General features: G+C 37.2%; 1 protein-coding gene across 1 annotated transcript in view; it reads left to right on the forward strand.

The window, feature by feature from the left end:
* COMMD1 (copper metabolism domain containing 1) overlaps window positions 1–17728 on the forward strand; it is a 98852-nt gene that overhangs the window by 25064 nt on the left and 56060 nt on the right. Inside the window, exon 2 of the mRNA XM_014056292.2 lies at window positions 13231–13512. Coding sequence (XP_013911767.1) covers window positions 13231–13512 — 282 coding nt within the window. The remainder of the gene's footprint in view (window positions 1–13230; window positions 13513–17728) is intronic.

Here is a 17728-nt window from a genome sequence, read left to right on the forward strand (position 1 = left end):
ATAGGTCTTTGGGAGGTGACTGGCAGGAGGCGATCTCTCAAGTAACCAGGTCTGATACCATGTAGGGCTTTAAAAGTAACGACTAGCACCTTGAAGGGTGTCCGGAGACCAATGGGCAGTCAGTGCAGCTCGCGGAGGATAGGTGTAACGTGGGTGTACCGAGGTGCACCCACAATCGCTCGCGCGGCTGCGTTCTGGACAAGCTGAAGTCTTCGAACACTCTTCAAAGGCAGCCCCATGTAGAGCGCGTTACAGTAGTCCAGTCTTGAAGTGACGAGGACAAGGTAAAGAGAGTTCCTTTTAAGTTGTTTGCCTGTCGTCTGTTTAACAAGCGGAGAAGGGGGGACAGAACAATTCTGCTACATCAAAATGGTGCACATAGGACTGGTTATTTGAAAAAGTCCTCCATAATAAGACTAATATAGTGAGATTGATAGCGATAATACTACCAGTCAAGATGCAATAGCAGTATGCCACTTAAAATGAAATATTTCTGGAAACTTACAGGGCAGGCAGCTGACTTTTGCAATCAGACATTATTTTTGCAGCCTCATAGTTCAGGAAAGATAATAAAATGGAGGCGGGCCCAACTGTTTTCCCTTCAGTGGCTTTAACTGCATAACCAGATTTCTGTTTTGGGATGGCACTGTGGCATATAGCAATAGCAATAGCAGTAGACTTATATACCGCTTCATAGGGCTTTCAGCCCTCTCTAAGCGGTTTACAGAGAGTCAGCATATTGCCCCCAACAATCTGGGTCCTCATTTTACCCACCTCGGAAGGATGGAAGGCTGAGTCAACCCTGAGCCGGTGAGATTTGAACCGCTGAACTGCTGATCTAGCAGTAGCCTGCAGTGCTGCATTTAACCACTGCGCCATCTCGGCTCTTTCTCATGTCTCTCCTGATTAAAGTGTTTCCAAACTCCCATACTATCAGATTGTATGGATAAAGAGTTTGATCTGGGAAAATAAAACTTTTCATTTGTTTTCAGTGAGCTACTGGAATGGCAATTAAATCTAAATCTTCAACAGTTAGCTTAATTCCAACTGCTTCACCATCTGCCAAGCTAGGAAAGATGGCAGAGGAGGATTCTTCTACTAATTTATTAAAGGAGATCCTGGCTCAGATACAAGTTCTGAAGCTGATCCAGCCAGATCTGGCAGAGCTTAAATGTGATTTTAAAACAAGTGCCAGAAAAAAAATGGCTCCATAAAGATTGGTTGACTGCCCACTATTATGCAAGCCAGTCATAATATTTTGGATAAATGAATTACTTAAAAGTCACAATTGCACATTACGTGAGATTAGCACTGAAAACCTCCAAGTCAATCAAATATGGCTGAATTTATGAAGGATTTTTTAAAGAAAACTTATCCCTTTGGAAATGGATTTTCCATTCAAGACTGATCATGTGATTAAACTTCCTTTAATGAAAAGGAAGACTGGAACTAGTTCCAATATCATTATTGTACAATTTCTTCATGTTAATACAAGAGATGAGATGATACACATATTTCAGCAGGAATCAGTAGTAGTTGAGGGTGGGTTCCAGCCAAAGTAAGATACCAATTTATCTGATTTTACGAAAGAGCAAACCCTTTTACTAAAGATGAAGCTTTTCACAAAACAGAGAACTTTTGCCAGATCAATAATTCAGCATTTCCAACTTCCTTTTTTCTTTACTTGTCCAAATCAGATTCACAGTTTTGATAATTCTTCAAATGCACAGCATTATCTTACATTTGAAATCTGCAGAAGAACAAGCCCGATGGGAGAAGTTTAGGTTTGCCCTAAAACAGCCTTTTTTTTTTTTTTTTTTTAAACCTCTGAGAAATACTAGATAAAGTTCAACAACATTCAAGGGGAGCCAGACTTTGCTCTCTTGGGTCTATGTAATGGTTCCAGACTAATTGCCCACTTGACTCCTCATTTCCACTGCAACAGAGGGGGGAAGATGGTTGAGCCATGGAACACCCATATTAGAGTACCTAAAAGGCAGTGACATGCGGTGAGGTTATGGCTGGTGAGGCACTGATGTCATCACAATCTTTTTATTAAAATGCCTTTATAATACAGGGAGTTTTAATAAAAGGATCTGTGCCGAGCAAGGAGCCGAGGAGTTCCTTGTTGTGTTTTCCACAAGGGACGACAGGCCCTCCGAGGGGGGGAAAGAGAGTGGTGATGGTGATGCTGCTGCTGCTGCTGATGATGATGATGATGATGATGATGACGACAATTAAGTATCAAAAGCCTTTTGAGTTTGACAATATAATATGTTATCCAAAATTATAAATAATCTTATTTTCAGATGCATTTTTTGCCATCTCTGTTATTTTCTTTTTAAAAAATCAGACTTGCTTCCAATTTATGCCTTCTGGCAAACTACAGTTTTCTTGGCAAGAGACCTAGCTTACCATTGCTTTCGTCATAGGTCTGAGAAAGTTTCTTTCTTTCTTTCTTTCTTTCTTTCTTTCTTTCTTTCTTTCTTTCCCCCTGATTTGTTTCCCTCTCTTTTCTCTCTCTCTCTCATTCTCTCCCTTCAGCTCTCTTTCATTTCTCTCTCTCTCTTTCTCCCCTTTTCTTTTCATCTCTTCCTTGCGTGTGCAAGTAAAATACTTTTCTGGGTTGGGATCACGGCGGCGGGGACAGCGACTCCTTTCACTGCCGCCACTGAGAAGTGAATACCTGGCTTCACTGCAGAGAAGAGCCACGCTGTGCAGGAGACTCCTTAGCGCTACACTCAGGTCAGCGCGACCCGCAGTTCCATTCCCCTTCTTCCTGAGCCAACATGAATGGGACAGCGGGTCACACTGACCTGAGTCTAGCACTAAGGAATCTCCTGCACAGCGTGGCTCTTCTCCGCGACGCAGCCAGGTATTCACTTCTCAGTGGTGGCAGCGGAAGGAGTTGCTGTCCCCGTCACCATGATCCTGAGATATTTTGCTTGCATGCGCAAGAAAGAGATGTAAGAGAAAAGGGGAGAAAAGGAGAGATAGAGGGAAATGAAAGAGAGCTGGAAGGAGAGAATGGGAGAGAGGGAAAAGAGAGGGAAACACATTAGAGAGAGAAGGGGGAGAGGGAGAGAGAAATGAAAGAGAGCTGAAGAGAGAATGAGAGAGAGAGAAAAGAGAGGGAAATAAATCAGCGCTAAAAGCCACCCCCATCCTCCCTCCCTTTCTCTCCACAACCTTCCCCCGAAAGCTTTTTCCCAAATAATACCAGCAGCCATTTCAGCTCCACCAAAGTAGATACATATACACACACATGCGCGCCACACACACATACACGCACGCACACCAAACAAGTAAAATAAAATAAAAAATGGCAAAAGTGGAGAAAGAAGTGAGACCTCCAAAAAATGAAAGAAGCAGGAAACCGGCTCATCCCGTAAAAAGGGAAATCAATTAAGAGATGAAGGTATGTCTCTGCGCTCCCCCTTTATTATCACTGTATCGCAAGCGAGAAAGGAAGAAGAGGGGTAGCAGCGGTGCCGTTGAGTCACAGGAAGAATGAGCGCCCTCTACTATGAGGCAGGAGAACTGTGTGCCTCACCTACCTCGGGACTTTTTAGGCTTTTAAGCCCCACTTAACTCTGCTTGAGCGATCATAAAATGTCTAGTAGAGGGTGCTTTTTTAGAGGCTTTTTTAAACAGTTAGGCAGTCATTCACAGTGAGGCAGCAGTTAGCTAGCCTCACCTCAGCACTCGCCTTTTTCCTTTTACATTTTTTTCTTTTCATGATGAGAGCGGTGAGGCTGTGCCACACCTGCCTCACCTGACTGCACGCCACTGCTAAAAGGCTTGATCTCTCTTCCCCCACATGCCTGACTAGAACTATCAATTCAGGAAAATATAATAGGTAGAAGGAATGACCTTGAAGAACAGGAGGAAGAGACATAATTAAAACAATGGTCAGATAAAACATCTGAGTCTAGGCCAGAACTATAAACTAGTAAAGCATTTCAGACAAGATCCTCCCTAGGTTTCAAGAAGGTAAAAGTAGGGGGAGATGCATTCATTTCAATGCAACAAAATTGTATTATTTTAAACTTATAATAAAGGTAGTAGAGTGTTAGCATGCATTACTTTTAGTTTCCTAGTCTGGTCTAAGAAGTGCTGACAGAAGAAGTGCAGCAGCCATGATACAATGGAGCATCCACGGCCTCTAGATCCAAAAAAACCCTAAACAAAGTATAAATTAAATAAAAATTGGGACGTCACCAGCCCAGATGGGATAGAAGCCCAAAATTATAAAAGTTAGAGGAAAAAATTGCAGAGCTACTAGTAAGGACAATGAATTTAGTCAACTGAAGCAATCAAAAACATCTGAAGAAGCAAGTATAACTTTAATACTAAAAAGTAATCCAAAGAAACCATAGTCATACAGACCAATCTCTTTATTAAAATGTTCATTGTAAGATATTTACTACCATTGTGGATGAATTTACGGTATGAGGAAGTGCATTCCCAAATTGATGTACACACATCAGACATGTATTCCAAAGAGAAAGATAATGGATAATAATAATTTATTATGAATGCAGTGGTAAGAAAAATTAGGCAGTAGTAGTATTTTTAGAGTTGAAAAAGGCTTTTGACAGTTTGAACAGTTATTTTTACTAGAAGTTTCAAAGAAAATAAAATGCAAGCAAGAATTTAATACTTGGATGGAGAATATATATGAACAGCAAATAGCAATATTCTCTGCATAATGTCCCAATATACTATTTGTAATCAGTTTGAAAACTCTAGCTAACAAGATTCAACATGAGAAATAAATGACTTGGATTAAAATTCAAAGACAAGGATATGAAGTGAAGTATTATGCAGAAGATATAGTATTCAAAGTTGCAGCTTTGGGGGGCATAATAGACACCTTTATGCACCTTTATGGTGAAGAGGAAGCTGCAACAAAGACCAATGAGCAATGAGCAGACATTAAGCCTGGTTCATAGATATCTCTCCAGATAATGAGTTTGGGAGATTTCCCACTTGCTCCCTGAAAGACTAATCTTCGTGAGGAAGATTTGAAGAAGTTCTGAGGCTTCTTTTGAGTCTAAGCACCAGTGCTGTGGAAGAGTCACAGCTAGAACATAGCCTACAAAAGGACATTGCGTTGACAAAAGAACCCACTTTCCTAAGCACATCTGGAAGAAAAATATTTTGGCAGAGCAATTAAGCTACCAGTAAAGTGATCACTTCATCCCAGATTAAAGATAAGAGCAAAGGAACAAGTTAAAACAATTAAAGACAAAAAGATTGCCAAGATTTTAAATTAAGAATGTTTAAAATGGACTAAGGGGACAGTAGAATTTGGATTTATGTATTTTAATGTATTTTTAAAATAAGTAGACTATCAATACATATCTCTGTGTGAAAGAGTTTTATTTGGACTAATTGGGGACAATGATTGGACAGCTTTGCAAAATAAAATTTAAGGGAAGTTATAACCTTATCCAGATTTCAATTATGCTTAGTCTACCTTTTTACCCATAATGTAATTTCTGGATTAAGGTACTTTTTGGATAGATGGGCCTGGCATTTAGAAGTACCAGCCTGAACCTATAATAGCTCATCCCACATCCCTCTTGTTATATATATCCCTCTTCCTGGTGCTACACTGATCTTTCCCAAATGACTACCCCCCTCTTCAATTTTCTCATCCTCATTCCTCCACCCTGATAATTAAGAGAATTACTGTAAATTCTAGCAGTGGTATCATCAGTTGGAATCTGAACATTCAATTATCATTGATAACAAAGTTCACATTTAATTAACATGCTAACAGTTATGGAGAGAGAGCTCCAGAGAAACATCCAGTGGAAGCTGTTTGTTGGAGAATACCGAATTCAATTGTGTAGGATAATTTTAAAATTACAGGAAAATAATATTTTCAATACATTTTTAGTTTAGTTTTTGTTGATAGCAATGGTTGCAGTCCTTCATTCACAAGTCGTACCACAAATAATTGTTGCAAATTGCTAAATATTAAGTTTACAGTAGATAATGTTGAACTAGCATTATGTAATCTAAATGCATCACTATCCACAGATCCAGATGGATTATGTGCTTTTTTCCTGAAAAAGCTTGCTACTGTCCTAGCTGAACTTTTGGGTACAATTTTTGAACCATCATTTCAAACTAGTTCTCTGCCTGATTTATGGTCATTAGCCATAGTTATACCAATTGGTTTAAAAGGACACCCCTAGTTCAGTTCTTTGTGTTGTGTTACATGCAAAGTTATGGAATCAATCATAAACCAATCCATCATTCATCACTTAGAGACAAACAACTTGCTATCCGACAAACAGTTTGGCTTTAGAAAAAACTCATCCTGTAATTTACAACTTTTGCACTGTAAAAATATCTGGACTACGTGTCTTGGTCAAGATAAAGCTGTAGATTCTATTTATATAGACTTTTGTAAGACTTTTGATACAGTAATATATGATAAACTGCTGTTGAAATTAAATTCTTATGGAATTTATGGACTTTTGCACAAGTGGATTGCTACTTTCTAGCCTAATAACCTGGATAAACTGAACCCCTATACAATATCTGGAACAACATGAATTTAAACATTAGCAAGCAAGCAAATAAATTAGAGCAGTAAACTACTTCGCCCATGTTTTCTCTGTTCAGACTACAGTAAGGATTCAAGCAAGAAAACTTCCCCAGCCCAGAGATCTTAAGAGTTGAACTTAAGAGAGGCTTTGAGACCATTGACCACACAAATGATTTCAGAAGGACAACCATAAAAAAGCCTCTGAAAATTAACAAGAAAATTCTTATAGGAAACTATCAGGCACCCAAGATCACACATGAAATTCCAATTAAACTGATATGTCATGCCTATGTATAGGACTGTTCTCAACTAATGGTTAGCACTATTTTGGTGCTAAATAAGGATCAATGGAATTCAAGAGGAGTTGAACTTAGTCCATTTGTGGCTCTGTAGCAACTTGAGCCTGATTTTTCTTTTGATTCCACCCCCAGTTCTGCACCCCTTCTCCTATAGTGACCCTACAAACACTTTAAAGGAAAAAAAATCAATACTAATAACCAATACAAGTTTCTTAAACTCTTCAGTGATACTAATGAGTTGACCCTTTCATACTATTGACTGCCTCATTTGAAAATTTTAAGCTTTGCTTTTCAAAGATATCCTCATGTGAAACCCATTATAGTATAGCAATCATTCAACCTGGCCCTTATTGTATGTGGCATGACTAACTTAATCATACTAACTTTCTCCAAAAAAGGAGAGCCAGAGCACTAAGTAAAGTTGAACTAAGGGCAGAATTGCCGATCAGTTTAGACAAGTAAATATTAAAACTGCCACCTTCTACGAATACAGTCTCTGTAAAAAGTATAATAATCAGAACAGATTGTTGCTAGGGTGATCTCGCACAATCTGGACCAAAGAGCAACAACAAGAAACAATTATCTCTGCAATTTTTATAATTATGATTTATTAGGAATACTGTTGAAGTGATAATACAAGAAATATCCAGTAAATAACCTATTTTCAAGTGTAAAGGCCATTTACAGACATTTCGGAGCTGTAGATTCTGTCAATCTTCCTCTCATGTTTGGGAATTGTGCAGGAGGATACCAGTCACAATGGTATGGAAATGAATATATTTCCACATTAATAAAACTAAATGCTTTATCTGTAAATGAATTTATAAATGTTTTAAATAAAAACTAATGGTGCACAATGGATGGAAAGCAATCTAGAATTAAAGAGAAATGTCTTAACAGTGAGAACAATTAACCAGTGGAACAGCTTGCCTTCAGAAATTGTGGGGAAATTTTAAAGAAGAGATTGGATAACCATTTGTCTAAAGTAGTATAGGGTCTCCTGCTTGAGCAGGAGGTTGGGCTAGAGATTTCCAAGGCCCTTTCCAAGGCTGTTCAATTTCTTCTGAGAAGGCAGACCAGTCTACCCTTAGGCTTTCCTTCTATAACAATGATAAGCCTTGTTATCAATGTGAGAATCCTCTCTTACCAATTGAATATTATTTTTTGTTTTGACAAAATCTTAGCTAGGATGTTTTTTTTTTCTCTTCAAACTGAACCTTTCACACAAAACACTATTGATCCTAACTATCAGGACTGGTTAATCACAACTCCTGAATCAGTTTAGAAGAAAAACAAAAGTTGAAGGTTTGTTGATCTATATACTAATAGCACCCAACGTATATTTAGGTTCCATTCTTTGTTTTATTAATAAATACAAACTGAACAATATCACACACCTCCATTATACTGATGTAACTAATGTTTATAATTATTTAATTATATTAATGGTTAATGTCCATAAAATCAGCATTCTCCTAGAGGTGTGTATGTTGTGTGTGTATGTATATATACACACATACATACACATCACCCCTGACTCTAGGGGGTGGTGCTCAACTCCGTTTCAAAGCCGAAGAGCCAGCACTGTCCAAAGACGTCTCCATGGTCAAAGACTTGTCTTGCAGGTATTCATCATCAGATATCCATGCTATGTGTATCAGAGACTGGATTGCCTCCAATCATGTAACCTGATGTTATAGAACCTCAGCATGGACCTTATCCATTCAGTTGCTTTCTCAGGCTTTTTCATCCCAAAGCCAGGTGAGAAAAATTGTCAGCATAAATTGTACCCAGTATGACCTTCATATAAACTATTACTGTTCTTATAGTTTCTCTGCATGGCATTACAAAGGAAGTGAATGGTGATTTCCCCTGGCTAACATTCAGATATTGCCATCTGTGGGGAAAGCTGCTGCTCATCGCCATATGTAATGTGTGCTACAGAGGTTTTTGTAAGATCTGGGTGCAACATGCAATCATTGTTTTCTCCAAAGGACTATTATCCTGTCAAAGTATGATCACTAGATGCCAGCAAAGAGTTCATCTTTCAGTGTTTCTACTGTTTGCCTGGATTTGTATAACCCAGATGCAGCTGTTGTGAAAGCGTCCTTGGAGCTCAAGGAAAGGTTTTGATATGCCTGAGAAATACACTCATTATGGAATGGTCCTGGGTGCATCTGTATGGTTTTTCTAATTGATCTTTCTGGTGGCAGAAAGAATTAAGAGTTTTGCCTCTCTTTGCTGCTACCTAATAGTAGTCCAGATAAATGTTGTTGAAGAGAAATGAATTTATTAATTCTTGTGACAAATCATTATATACATACAGATTTGATTATATATGTATGTTAATATAACTGTATGCTAGGCCATATCTATACCAGACTACATTCTATGATACATTTCCTAAAATAACATTCTGTCTAGCAAACAGCCATATCTTCTAAAGAGCAGTAGTCATTGTGAAGGGAATTCCCCATAATGTAGACTACAGAAGCTTAAGAGCCAAGTCCTGTCAATTATATACATTATGCCAAGGAAGGCTGTTCAATTTCAGGGCTCTCTAAGTCAACTGGTTGTCCAACCTGTTTAAACAAATTAAAAAAGGAAATGACTGCAGAAGTTATAGCTCAGGGCTCTCTCGCAGCACTGCCAAACAGCTACTAAACCCAGCGACCAGATTAAAGTGTAACAAAAGAGACTTGCCCTGTTCTGTAGAATTAGGAATCTTTTATACAGCATTAGAGTAGACTCAGTAAACACTACGTCTGTTTTTTACCCTAGCTGCTATTTCTGTGTGTGTTGGGGTGAGGGTTTGGGGAGGGAGGGTATTATGTTTTCTTTTAACATTGTTAGCTGTCCAGAAATATTAATTTGAGAAACTATATAGATTGAAATAATAAGCAAAAAACAGGATACGCCCAGAAACAAAACACTCCATTCATAGTCCACACTGACCAAAACAAACTGACCTAACCTCCCAGCCCTACAATTGAAGGAAACATCCAGATCCTCAGAGCTTTGGGGGCATCACGATCCTTGGCACTACAACAGAGAAGGCACAATTCCTAGGTTACACAAGATGACAATTCCTAATGGAAGGAACCTGGAACATGCTAACTGCCAATTCTGGTGCAGGAAGTAGAACTGATTTAGGACACACAGTCTTACAAGTAAACTGGCACCATATACTAGGTACCGTACCCTGAAGCTCACCAAGAGCCAACACAGCTCACAGAAACAGTGATGTCCTATGGGCATATAATGAAGTACTCAAGACTGCCTGTGCACGAGGCCAGGGTGATTGCATTGGAAAACTTCCAGTTAAATATTTTGACAGAATGAGTCTTTTCTAAATCCTAAACAAATATATTTAATAAATAAATAAAAAGTTTTTTCTTGACTATTACAGAATCGGAAAGTTAGCAATTCCCATAATACATGCAGTTGAATTGCAGTTTCTCTGAGCCTTTGACTTCAATTTATTTTTTATCAGCATAGATCTACAGTTTTGAGGAATCGCTAAGAAAAAAAGCTTAGATGGCTTGTGGTAAAAAAATATTCTTGGAACACCATTATTATTATTAACAAGTACAAATCTATTCTGGAAACAGTGGGAGTTTTCCAATTGAAATTGTCAGTTGTATTTTTTCACTTATATGTTTGTCATGTTTTAAAAACACGCATGTGTCATCTCAATGAATGTACATAAATATTTTCTGTGGTTTTCAGATACTAGGCCCTCTTTCCTTTTGGATGTAATAAAAAAACAGTATTAGGCTATGGGAAGCCATCTTATTAGTCAGGATTTTTTTTTTTTCATAATGGAAATGGTGTTTGGAATTTTCATGTTCTACTGACTTATTTATCAGAAGGCTGTTGTTGGGACAAAATTCTCATAGCAGTAAACAATGCTTTTTTCAGTTTTAATATCATATGATTCTTCTCCTAAAATATAAAATAATTAGGGTTCAGGGTTATCAACTTGCCAGTTTACTGTCACGGGTTTACTCTCTTTTTTGCCAAGAAGAAAAGCTGTTTTGGAAAAGAAACCACATTTGTTTTCCTTATGATATCCTTAAAGAAAATGTGGGAGGGGGGGATTAGCTGCTTCCTTTTTAACATAGTTTTGTACAAAATAAGAAGAAGGTAGATTATTAAGACTATCTCAGATTGGAAAAATCTAGATGACCACTAAATGTCAGAAAAGGGAGATACAGAACACCAACCTTGCTGCTGTATACAGATTGGCTAGATTTTTGCAAACCAGTTCTGATCGCCAAACTACCAGCCTTAACCATACTTCTAGCCCTATATCCTCTACATGGGCTTTTCTGAAATTGCTGCCCAGTAGATTGGCATTTTTATTATATTGCTAGCCCACAGTGGCTAGATAAAGTTAGATGTTTCTGTGATGAATTATTGTTTGTTTATATAATATATTTTTATCATGTTATTGTTGTTGACCTGCTTTGGGAATATCCTTTTGGAGCTTTTTACAGGTATCTGGTAATCAATATCAGAGGCCCTGTGATTTTGGTTTTAACAATTAGATTGATAGATCTTTATAGAAATGGCTTGTTCATATTATTATGAAAAAACAAAAAAATGTGATTTGATGTTAATGCGTTATTCTAGTGCAACAGAGAGAGTCGGAAGTCAATGCTTATTTTTCTTTTTTTCTTATCCTCTCTCACTTTTCTTCCCCCTCTTCCTCCCCACCGTTTTCCTATTACTTTCATATTTTGTATCTCATTTTATTTTATAAACCAATAAAACTGTTAAACACAAATATCGTAGACCCTAAATTGATTTTTAATTTCTTGGTTTTCACTGGAAAAAAAGTTACATGTTGTTTTGAATTTGAATTTAAAGATAAGTAGTATATTTGATTGAAGATCAATAATTTAATATTTTGAGTTCTTCAGGAACTCTTTGTGCATGACATCTATTCTTTCATTTTGTTTTATCTCTATTTCCTTTTTTTTAAATTCTTTCAATGGCAAACTAGTTTTGAATTTGTTTTTGTTCCTAATGATAAGTAACAAGTTGTTCAGCTTCTTTATAGTCTTTCTAGTATGTTTATGTACTTTCACACTTTGGTCTAATTAGCAAAGCTCTTTACATGACTATTTAGTAGCAATATATTTTTACAAAATATTTTGCTGTATCTTTATCTTGTATTCATTTTGCCAGTGTTTGTATTCCTTTTAATTCTTTCATTTTGGGCAAAAGTTCTTTCTCCTTCTGACTGCTTTGACCTTGCATATTAATCATACTAGGATCTTTTTGGATTTGACAACTCTGCATCATATATTCTAGTTGACATTTTATTAATGGCACTTTTACGTAATAAGTATCCATATATAGATACATCCTCTCATTTTTCATTAGATGCATATTTTTTAAAAAGGGGTGTTTTTTTGAGGTGGGGAAGTCAAATCAATTGTATGATTTCACTTATGTTAATCATTCTTGGCAATTTTGCAGTAACCTTTATGCTAAATGTCATAATTATTCACAGTCAGTTTAGTACTACTTCTTATCTCCTTCACACTATAATTACTTCACAGGTAATATGGATAGGGAAGTCATTTAGAGAGAGTATAGCTTCTAGTACTATATGTATACATCAATTACATATGTTACAAATAATTGACATAATCATTTCCTATTATTATGTTTTCACCAGATGCCATATACTACTATATGCTCATTATAGTTTTAATTTATATTTAGTTTATCTGAAATCTTTACATTTCATCCTTAGGAAATGTTTTATTCTAAACAAGATATATCTTACATTTTGTCAGTTTAATCCCAAAGATATTTTAAAAGCTATGGTCATTTTCCTGAGCCAATCTACTGAAAACATTTATGGATTAGTTGAATACTCAAGCTTAGCTCCTAGTGACTATCCAAATAACCATGTAACACAAAACTAATTTACAATTGCTTTCTTTTGGGGTATTTTCAATTTTCTAATATCCTAAAGTGAAAGATCTATGTGTCACCAAGAAAACACTGTTTTCTACTGCTCTAGGTGGGAGACAGTTGAAGAGTCAGAACTCAGTGTTTTTATTATAAAATTTTGTCTTGGCTTCACCTCAGCATAAATACAGAACTAGGAACCTTATATTAACAATTTAATATGCACATCAGTGAAATTTGTGCCTTCTTTGTTTCCTCCCCCATCCCTATTGAACCCAGAACAAATGCTTGCTTTTCATTTGGAGAATTGGGTAATTCAGTCTAGGCTTGTTTTGATAGAAGGATAAGGATTTGTGAATAAGGTGTTACTTGAGAATTGTACTTACTTTATCGAAGAATGTGGAATTGCAGACTGTAAAAATTGTCATTTTGTTTCAGTCAATAGCTTCAGCTGACATGGATTCAAATCAACTAGAAGCTTTTCTGACTGCACAAACAAAGAAACCTGGGGGAATCACAACCGATCATGCTATAGTTATTGCAAAATTTTGGAAGAACCAGCGAGCAAAAATTCATGAGAGTCTGATAAATCAAAGCAAGTGGGAAAACAGCTTGAAAAACATAAGCTGGAGAGTAGATTTAAAAACACAGTCAAGACACATTGACCAGATGAACAGTCCTGTGGCAATAGTTGAAATGGAACTTGAGAAAAATGGACCGGTAAGAACATTTTATCTTATTTTACCAATGTGAATGTTACATGTTAGTAAATGTTTGCTTCCTAAAGATAAGAGGAAAAGAAAAGGAATTCTGCAGATAACAACTTATACTCTTACAAATCACTATAATGCAGGCTTCTTTAAGTTTAAATATCTCAAGCTTGGATCATTGGCCATGCTTCCTTGGAATGATGGTTTCCAAACTTTGGGTGTATAAACTTCAGAAAGCCAGTCAAGATGTAGCTTATCTCCAAAGTACAGTAACTTATATTGTCCAGATGGAAGTTTCTGCATGATCTGAAGAGATGTCTTAAAACTGCCTGAACAAAGAGAAAAATTAATGCCTTTTATTCATTGTTTGGTTTATATGTTACCGTTGATATGGTAAGTATCACCAAAGTGATCATTCTGCTTCCTATAGAATGCTACATAGCACAATATTATTTTGCATAATTTATTAAAAGATGGTTTACTTCTCTTCCTACAGAATGCTGATTCCCTCCCTCCCCCCTCAAAAAAAGGAAATTCTCCTCATTAACTTGCAGAAAATACATAGTTCAGCTTTACTGAACTATCAGCAGAAAGGCATGATCTCAAATCATATGAACTTCTATTTTTAGTTTGCATAAAGCATTTGTAAATACGTATGCACTAATGCAGCAGTAGCTGCAGTTAACTTAGTAGAGAACATTCAGTGCTAAGAGTTAACAAGGCACTGCTTCTCTTTGATTTATAAAATGTTTATTACATTTCATTATAAAATAAAAATACAGAAAAAACAAAAGTTTGAAAAATAAGAGAAAGAAAAAGTGCAAAGAAAGAAAAAAATGTTCACATCCAACTTTTTTTGGTGTAGTAAAGTACAAAACAAAAATACAATCTCAACCTTTTGGTTTACATTTCAAGCCATTTCTATAACAACAAAATCATTCTAATTATAATAACAAAATCATTCTAATTCCAAAGTACGGTTTCTTGTGTGTCTCCTTGTATTGCAGGTTGTTGCAAACATATGTCATATCATATTCTGTACTGTAATAAAGTATTATATTTGTTGGGGTTAACATTTTTAAAAAAATTCCAAGAACAAAAGAAGTTGACACTAACTCAGTTGATACATTCTGATGAAGTATTCCCAGTCATTCATCTAACATTTGAGATTGTATACTTGTAAAATGTATTTATTTAGCCGCCCATTTTAAAATAACTGGGCACCTTCAACCAATAAAACTATATAAAATAGTATAAAACCAACAGCCATAAAACTAAAAAGAGAAAATCTTGACACCACAGCAATGATTCTTTAATATATTCACATATTCATTCCACCCTGATTTCACCCAATCCCAATGCCTAGGAGAACTTCCAGATTCAGAAGGTACAGACCTGTTGGATCTCAATAGGGAGGATGTTCCATACGCTCCAGTGGAAAGGGCATGCTTCTGAAGACCCACAAGATGGCAATATTTAAGGGAAGTGAACTGGAGCATGCACATTTTATCTGCTCTGTGGGATAGGCAGATATCCTCAGGAAGAGATGGTCCTCTAGATAACATGGTGCAAGCTATATTGGGCTTTAAAACTAAGTGCAGCTCAAGCAACAGGGAGGTAAGATGGACTAACCTAGGGACATCTAACATGCCAGTACATTCTGGATCAGAACTTCTGGGTAGTCTTCACGAGCAGCCCCATTTAGACAACATTATAATTACCCAAATAGGAAGCAATCAAGATGTTAATGGGCATCAGTAAGTTCTCCCAGTCCAGAAAAGGGAGCAATTTATGCAAATATCTGTGCCAAAGCCCCTCTAACCATGACTAGTTCCTCCCATCAAGATTTTCACAGCCTCCAGGGACTCAGCACCACCACAATCTTAGCCCCTCCCCCCAGCTCAGTGAATGAGCTGAGCCAGCAGTTTCATGTAGATCAGGAGTGTCAAACTGGAGGCCCACAGGCCAAATGCATCACATGCAGGCCATACCCATCCCAGTTCCGCAAATGGGAAAAACATGAAACGTCACATGTCAGCAACGTGACAAGGTGAGTTTGACACTTGTGATATAGATTCAAGAAGACCCAAACACTGAGGCACCCCATATTGCAAAGCTAGGGTTTAACGTCTCTGTTCCACCAACACTGACTGAAGCCAACCGCAGAGAAAGAAGAATTGCTGCAAACAGTACATCCTGCTCCTAGTCCCCAAAATTGGCTCAGAAACTTTCCAAGGCTAATGTTATTGAAAGTTGCTGAGAGATCCAGGATAGTTGCACCACCCCACCTAAGCTATCCAAAGGTCATTTTTGAAATAATAAATTGCAATCAGGTTTGTTGATCCAAGGGCAGCCCTATTGTTATGTAGCACTGAAATACATCAATGCCTAAGAGGAAAACTTCACACCAAGTGGACCTTGCGGGCACAAACCAAGTTAATAGCATTTCTGCTCAGCACTACTCCCTGGGCAGGTTCTTCTTCCCCGTCAAATTATACCCAGTCTCTTTAACATCCAACTGTACCCACTCTGGTCTCACACGGGTGATGGAGGGAACCTTACACAAGTGAGCTTTGCAGGCAAAGCCCCTTCCTCCATTCTCATCTCTCACATAAGCACTACAGAAAGGCCCAGCCATACTCCGTCTCCTCCTCAACAACCAACCACGGTTTTTGCCAGTCAAGTTCTGTTACCAATTGTATCACAGCAGCTAAGATGTGTACCCAGTCCAGCGATGCTGGAGATTTCACAACCATGCAAGTGCCAGGTATGTTTGCCTTAATGTCATCAGTTTAATATCAATAAAGGAGAATATTTGTAACTCAGGGTTGAAATGAAGAGTCCTTGGGTGTTTTCTTATAGACGTTTCATTAACCAAACTAGGTAACATCATTAGTGCTAGCAACCAAGGTCAGAGAGCATTAAGGACCCCTCTAATCTTAACATTCCAGTGCTTGAACAGTCAGCACTTGTTACTGTTAGTTTATGCTCCATGTTGAGATTAAGCATAATCTCAACACTGAATGAGACAATGGAGAAGGTGCTTTAAACTCACATGTGGCACAGCAGAGATGTTTATTCCATCTTTTCCCTAATTCAGAATCATCTGTGAACCTCTGCCTATATTATGTGGTTTAGAATATCAGTGATCCTTTCCATCAGTTACTATAGTTCAGTTACAACTTTTGAATAAATTGTGAGATGGGCAGTGGAAAAGGGGTACACTATAGTTTCAACCCATTGTTGTCTACGCTCTCATTCTGAGACTTATGTCATACAGTGCTTTTGCAAACAGCTAGCCTACCAAGCCTGTTAAGCATTTATGTATTTCTGTGCTACATAACAATAGGACTGTGCTTTAGATCAACACACTTCATTGCAAATTACTATTATTTTTTTAAAAGAGAAATATTCAAACTAAATTGAATAGTTTTGGAAAATAACATGTGATTGCAATAAATGTGTCCCACCCTGATCTGTTTTTTCAAACACATGTTCACTATGTTCCCAAAGCTCTGTTCTGCAAATTTTCTATAGGCCAATAAAACCATGAATCCTCTGTAGTATCTGACATTTATAAGAATATTCTCCATTCCATTAAATTTTATTACATCACTATAAAATTACATTGTTTCCCTGTTGATGTGGTTGGAAACCTGCAGGTTAAAACTTATGGTAGCTTCATGTGTAAATCCAGCTATTCACAACAAAAAGTAAAGCAGATTATGACTCAAAACGATTGTGTAAATTCAGCTGGAGTGTCATGTCCATTAAGATTTGTGTATTACAAGAAGGGGAGTTATATAATGGGAATTTATATCTTCCTATGTATTAATAACTTATACATCCTAGCATTGATTATTCAGATTGTAGAGGATTATAAGCAAAAGTATTTCCCATCAGTTGCTTCCTAACTAACCATCTCTAACTAGGGAAAAATAAGAGTCATTGTTGCTTTGCAGAAGAACATTTAAATAAACAATGAGAGTCAATTTGACGTAATAGTTTAAGGCACCAGGTTAGAAACTGGGAGACCACGAGTTCTACTCCTGCCTTCAGCACAAAACCAGTTGAATGACGTAGGGTTAGTTACATCTCTCAGCCCTGGGAAATAGGCAGTGGCAAACCATTTCTGAAAATATCCGAATACACCTTGGCCTTCCCCAGGAGTCAAGAATGACTTAAAGGCACAAAAGCAGAGCGATAAAAACAGTTTCCTATTTGAA

Source organism: Thamnophis sirtalis, unplaced genomic scaffold (assembly GCF_051295495.1).
Source record: "Thamnophis sirtalis isolate CommonGarterSnake01/CBP01778 unplaced genomic scaffold, rThaSir2_p1.2 scaffold_5, whole genome shotgun sequence".
NCBI lineage: Eukaryota > Metazoa > Chordata > Lepidosauria > Squamata > Natricidae > Thamnophis > Thamnophis sirtalis.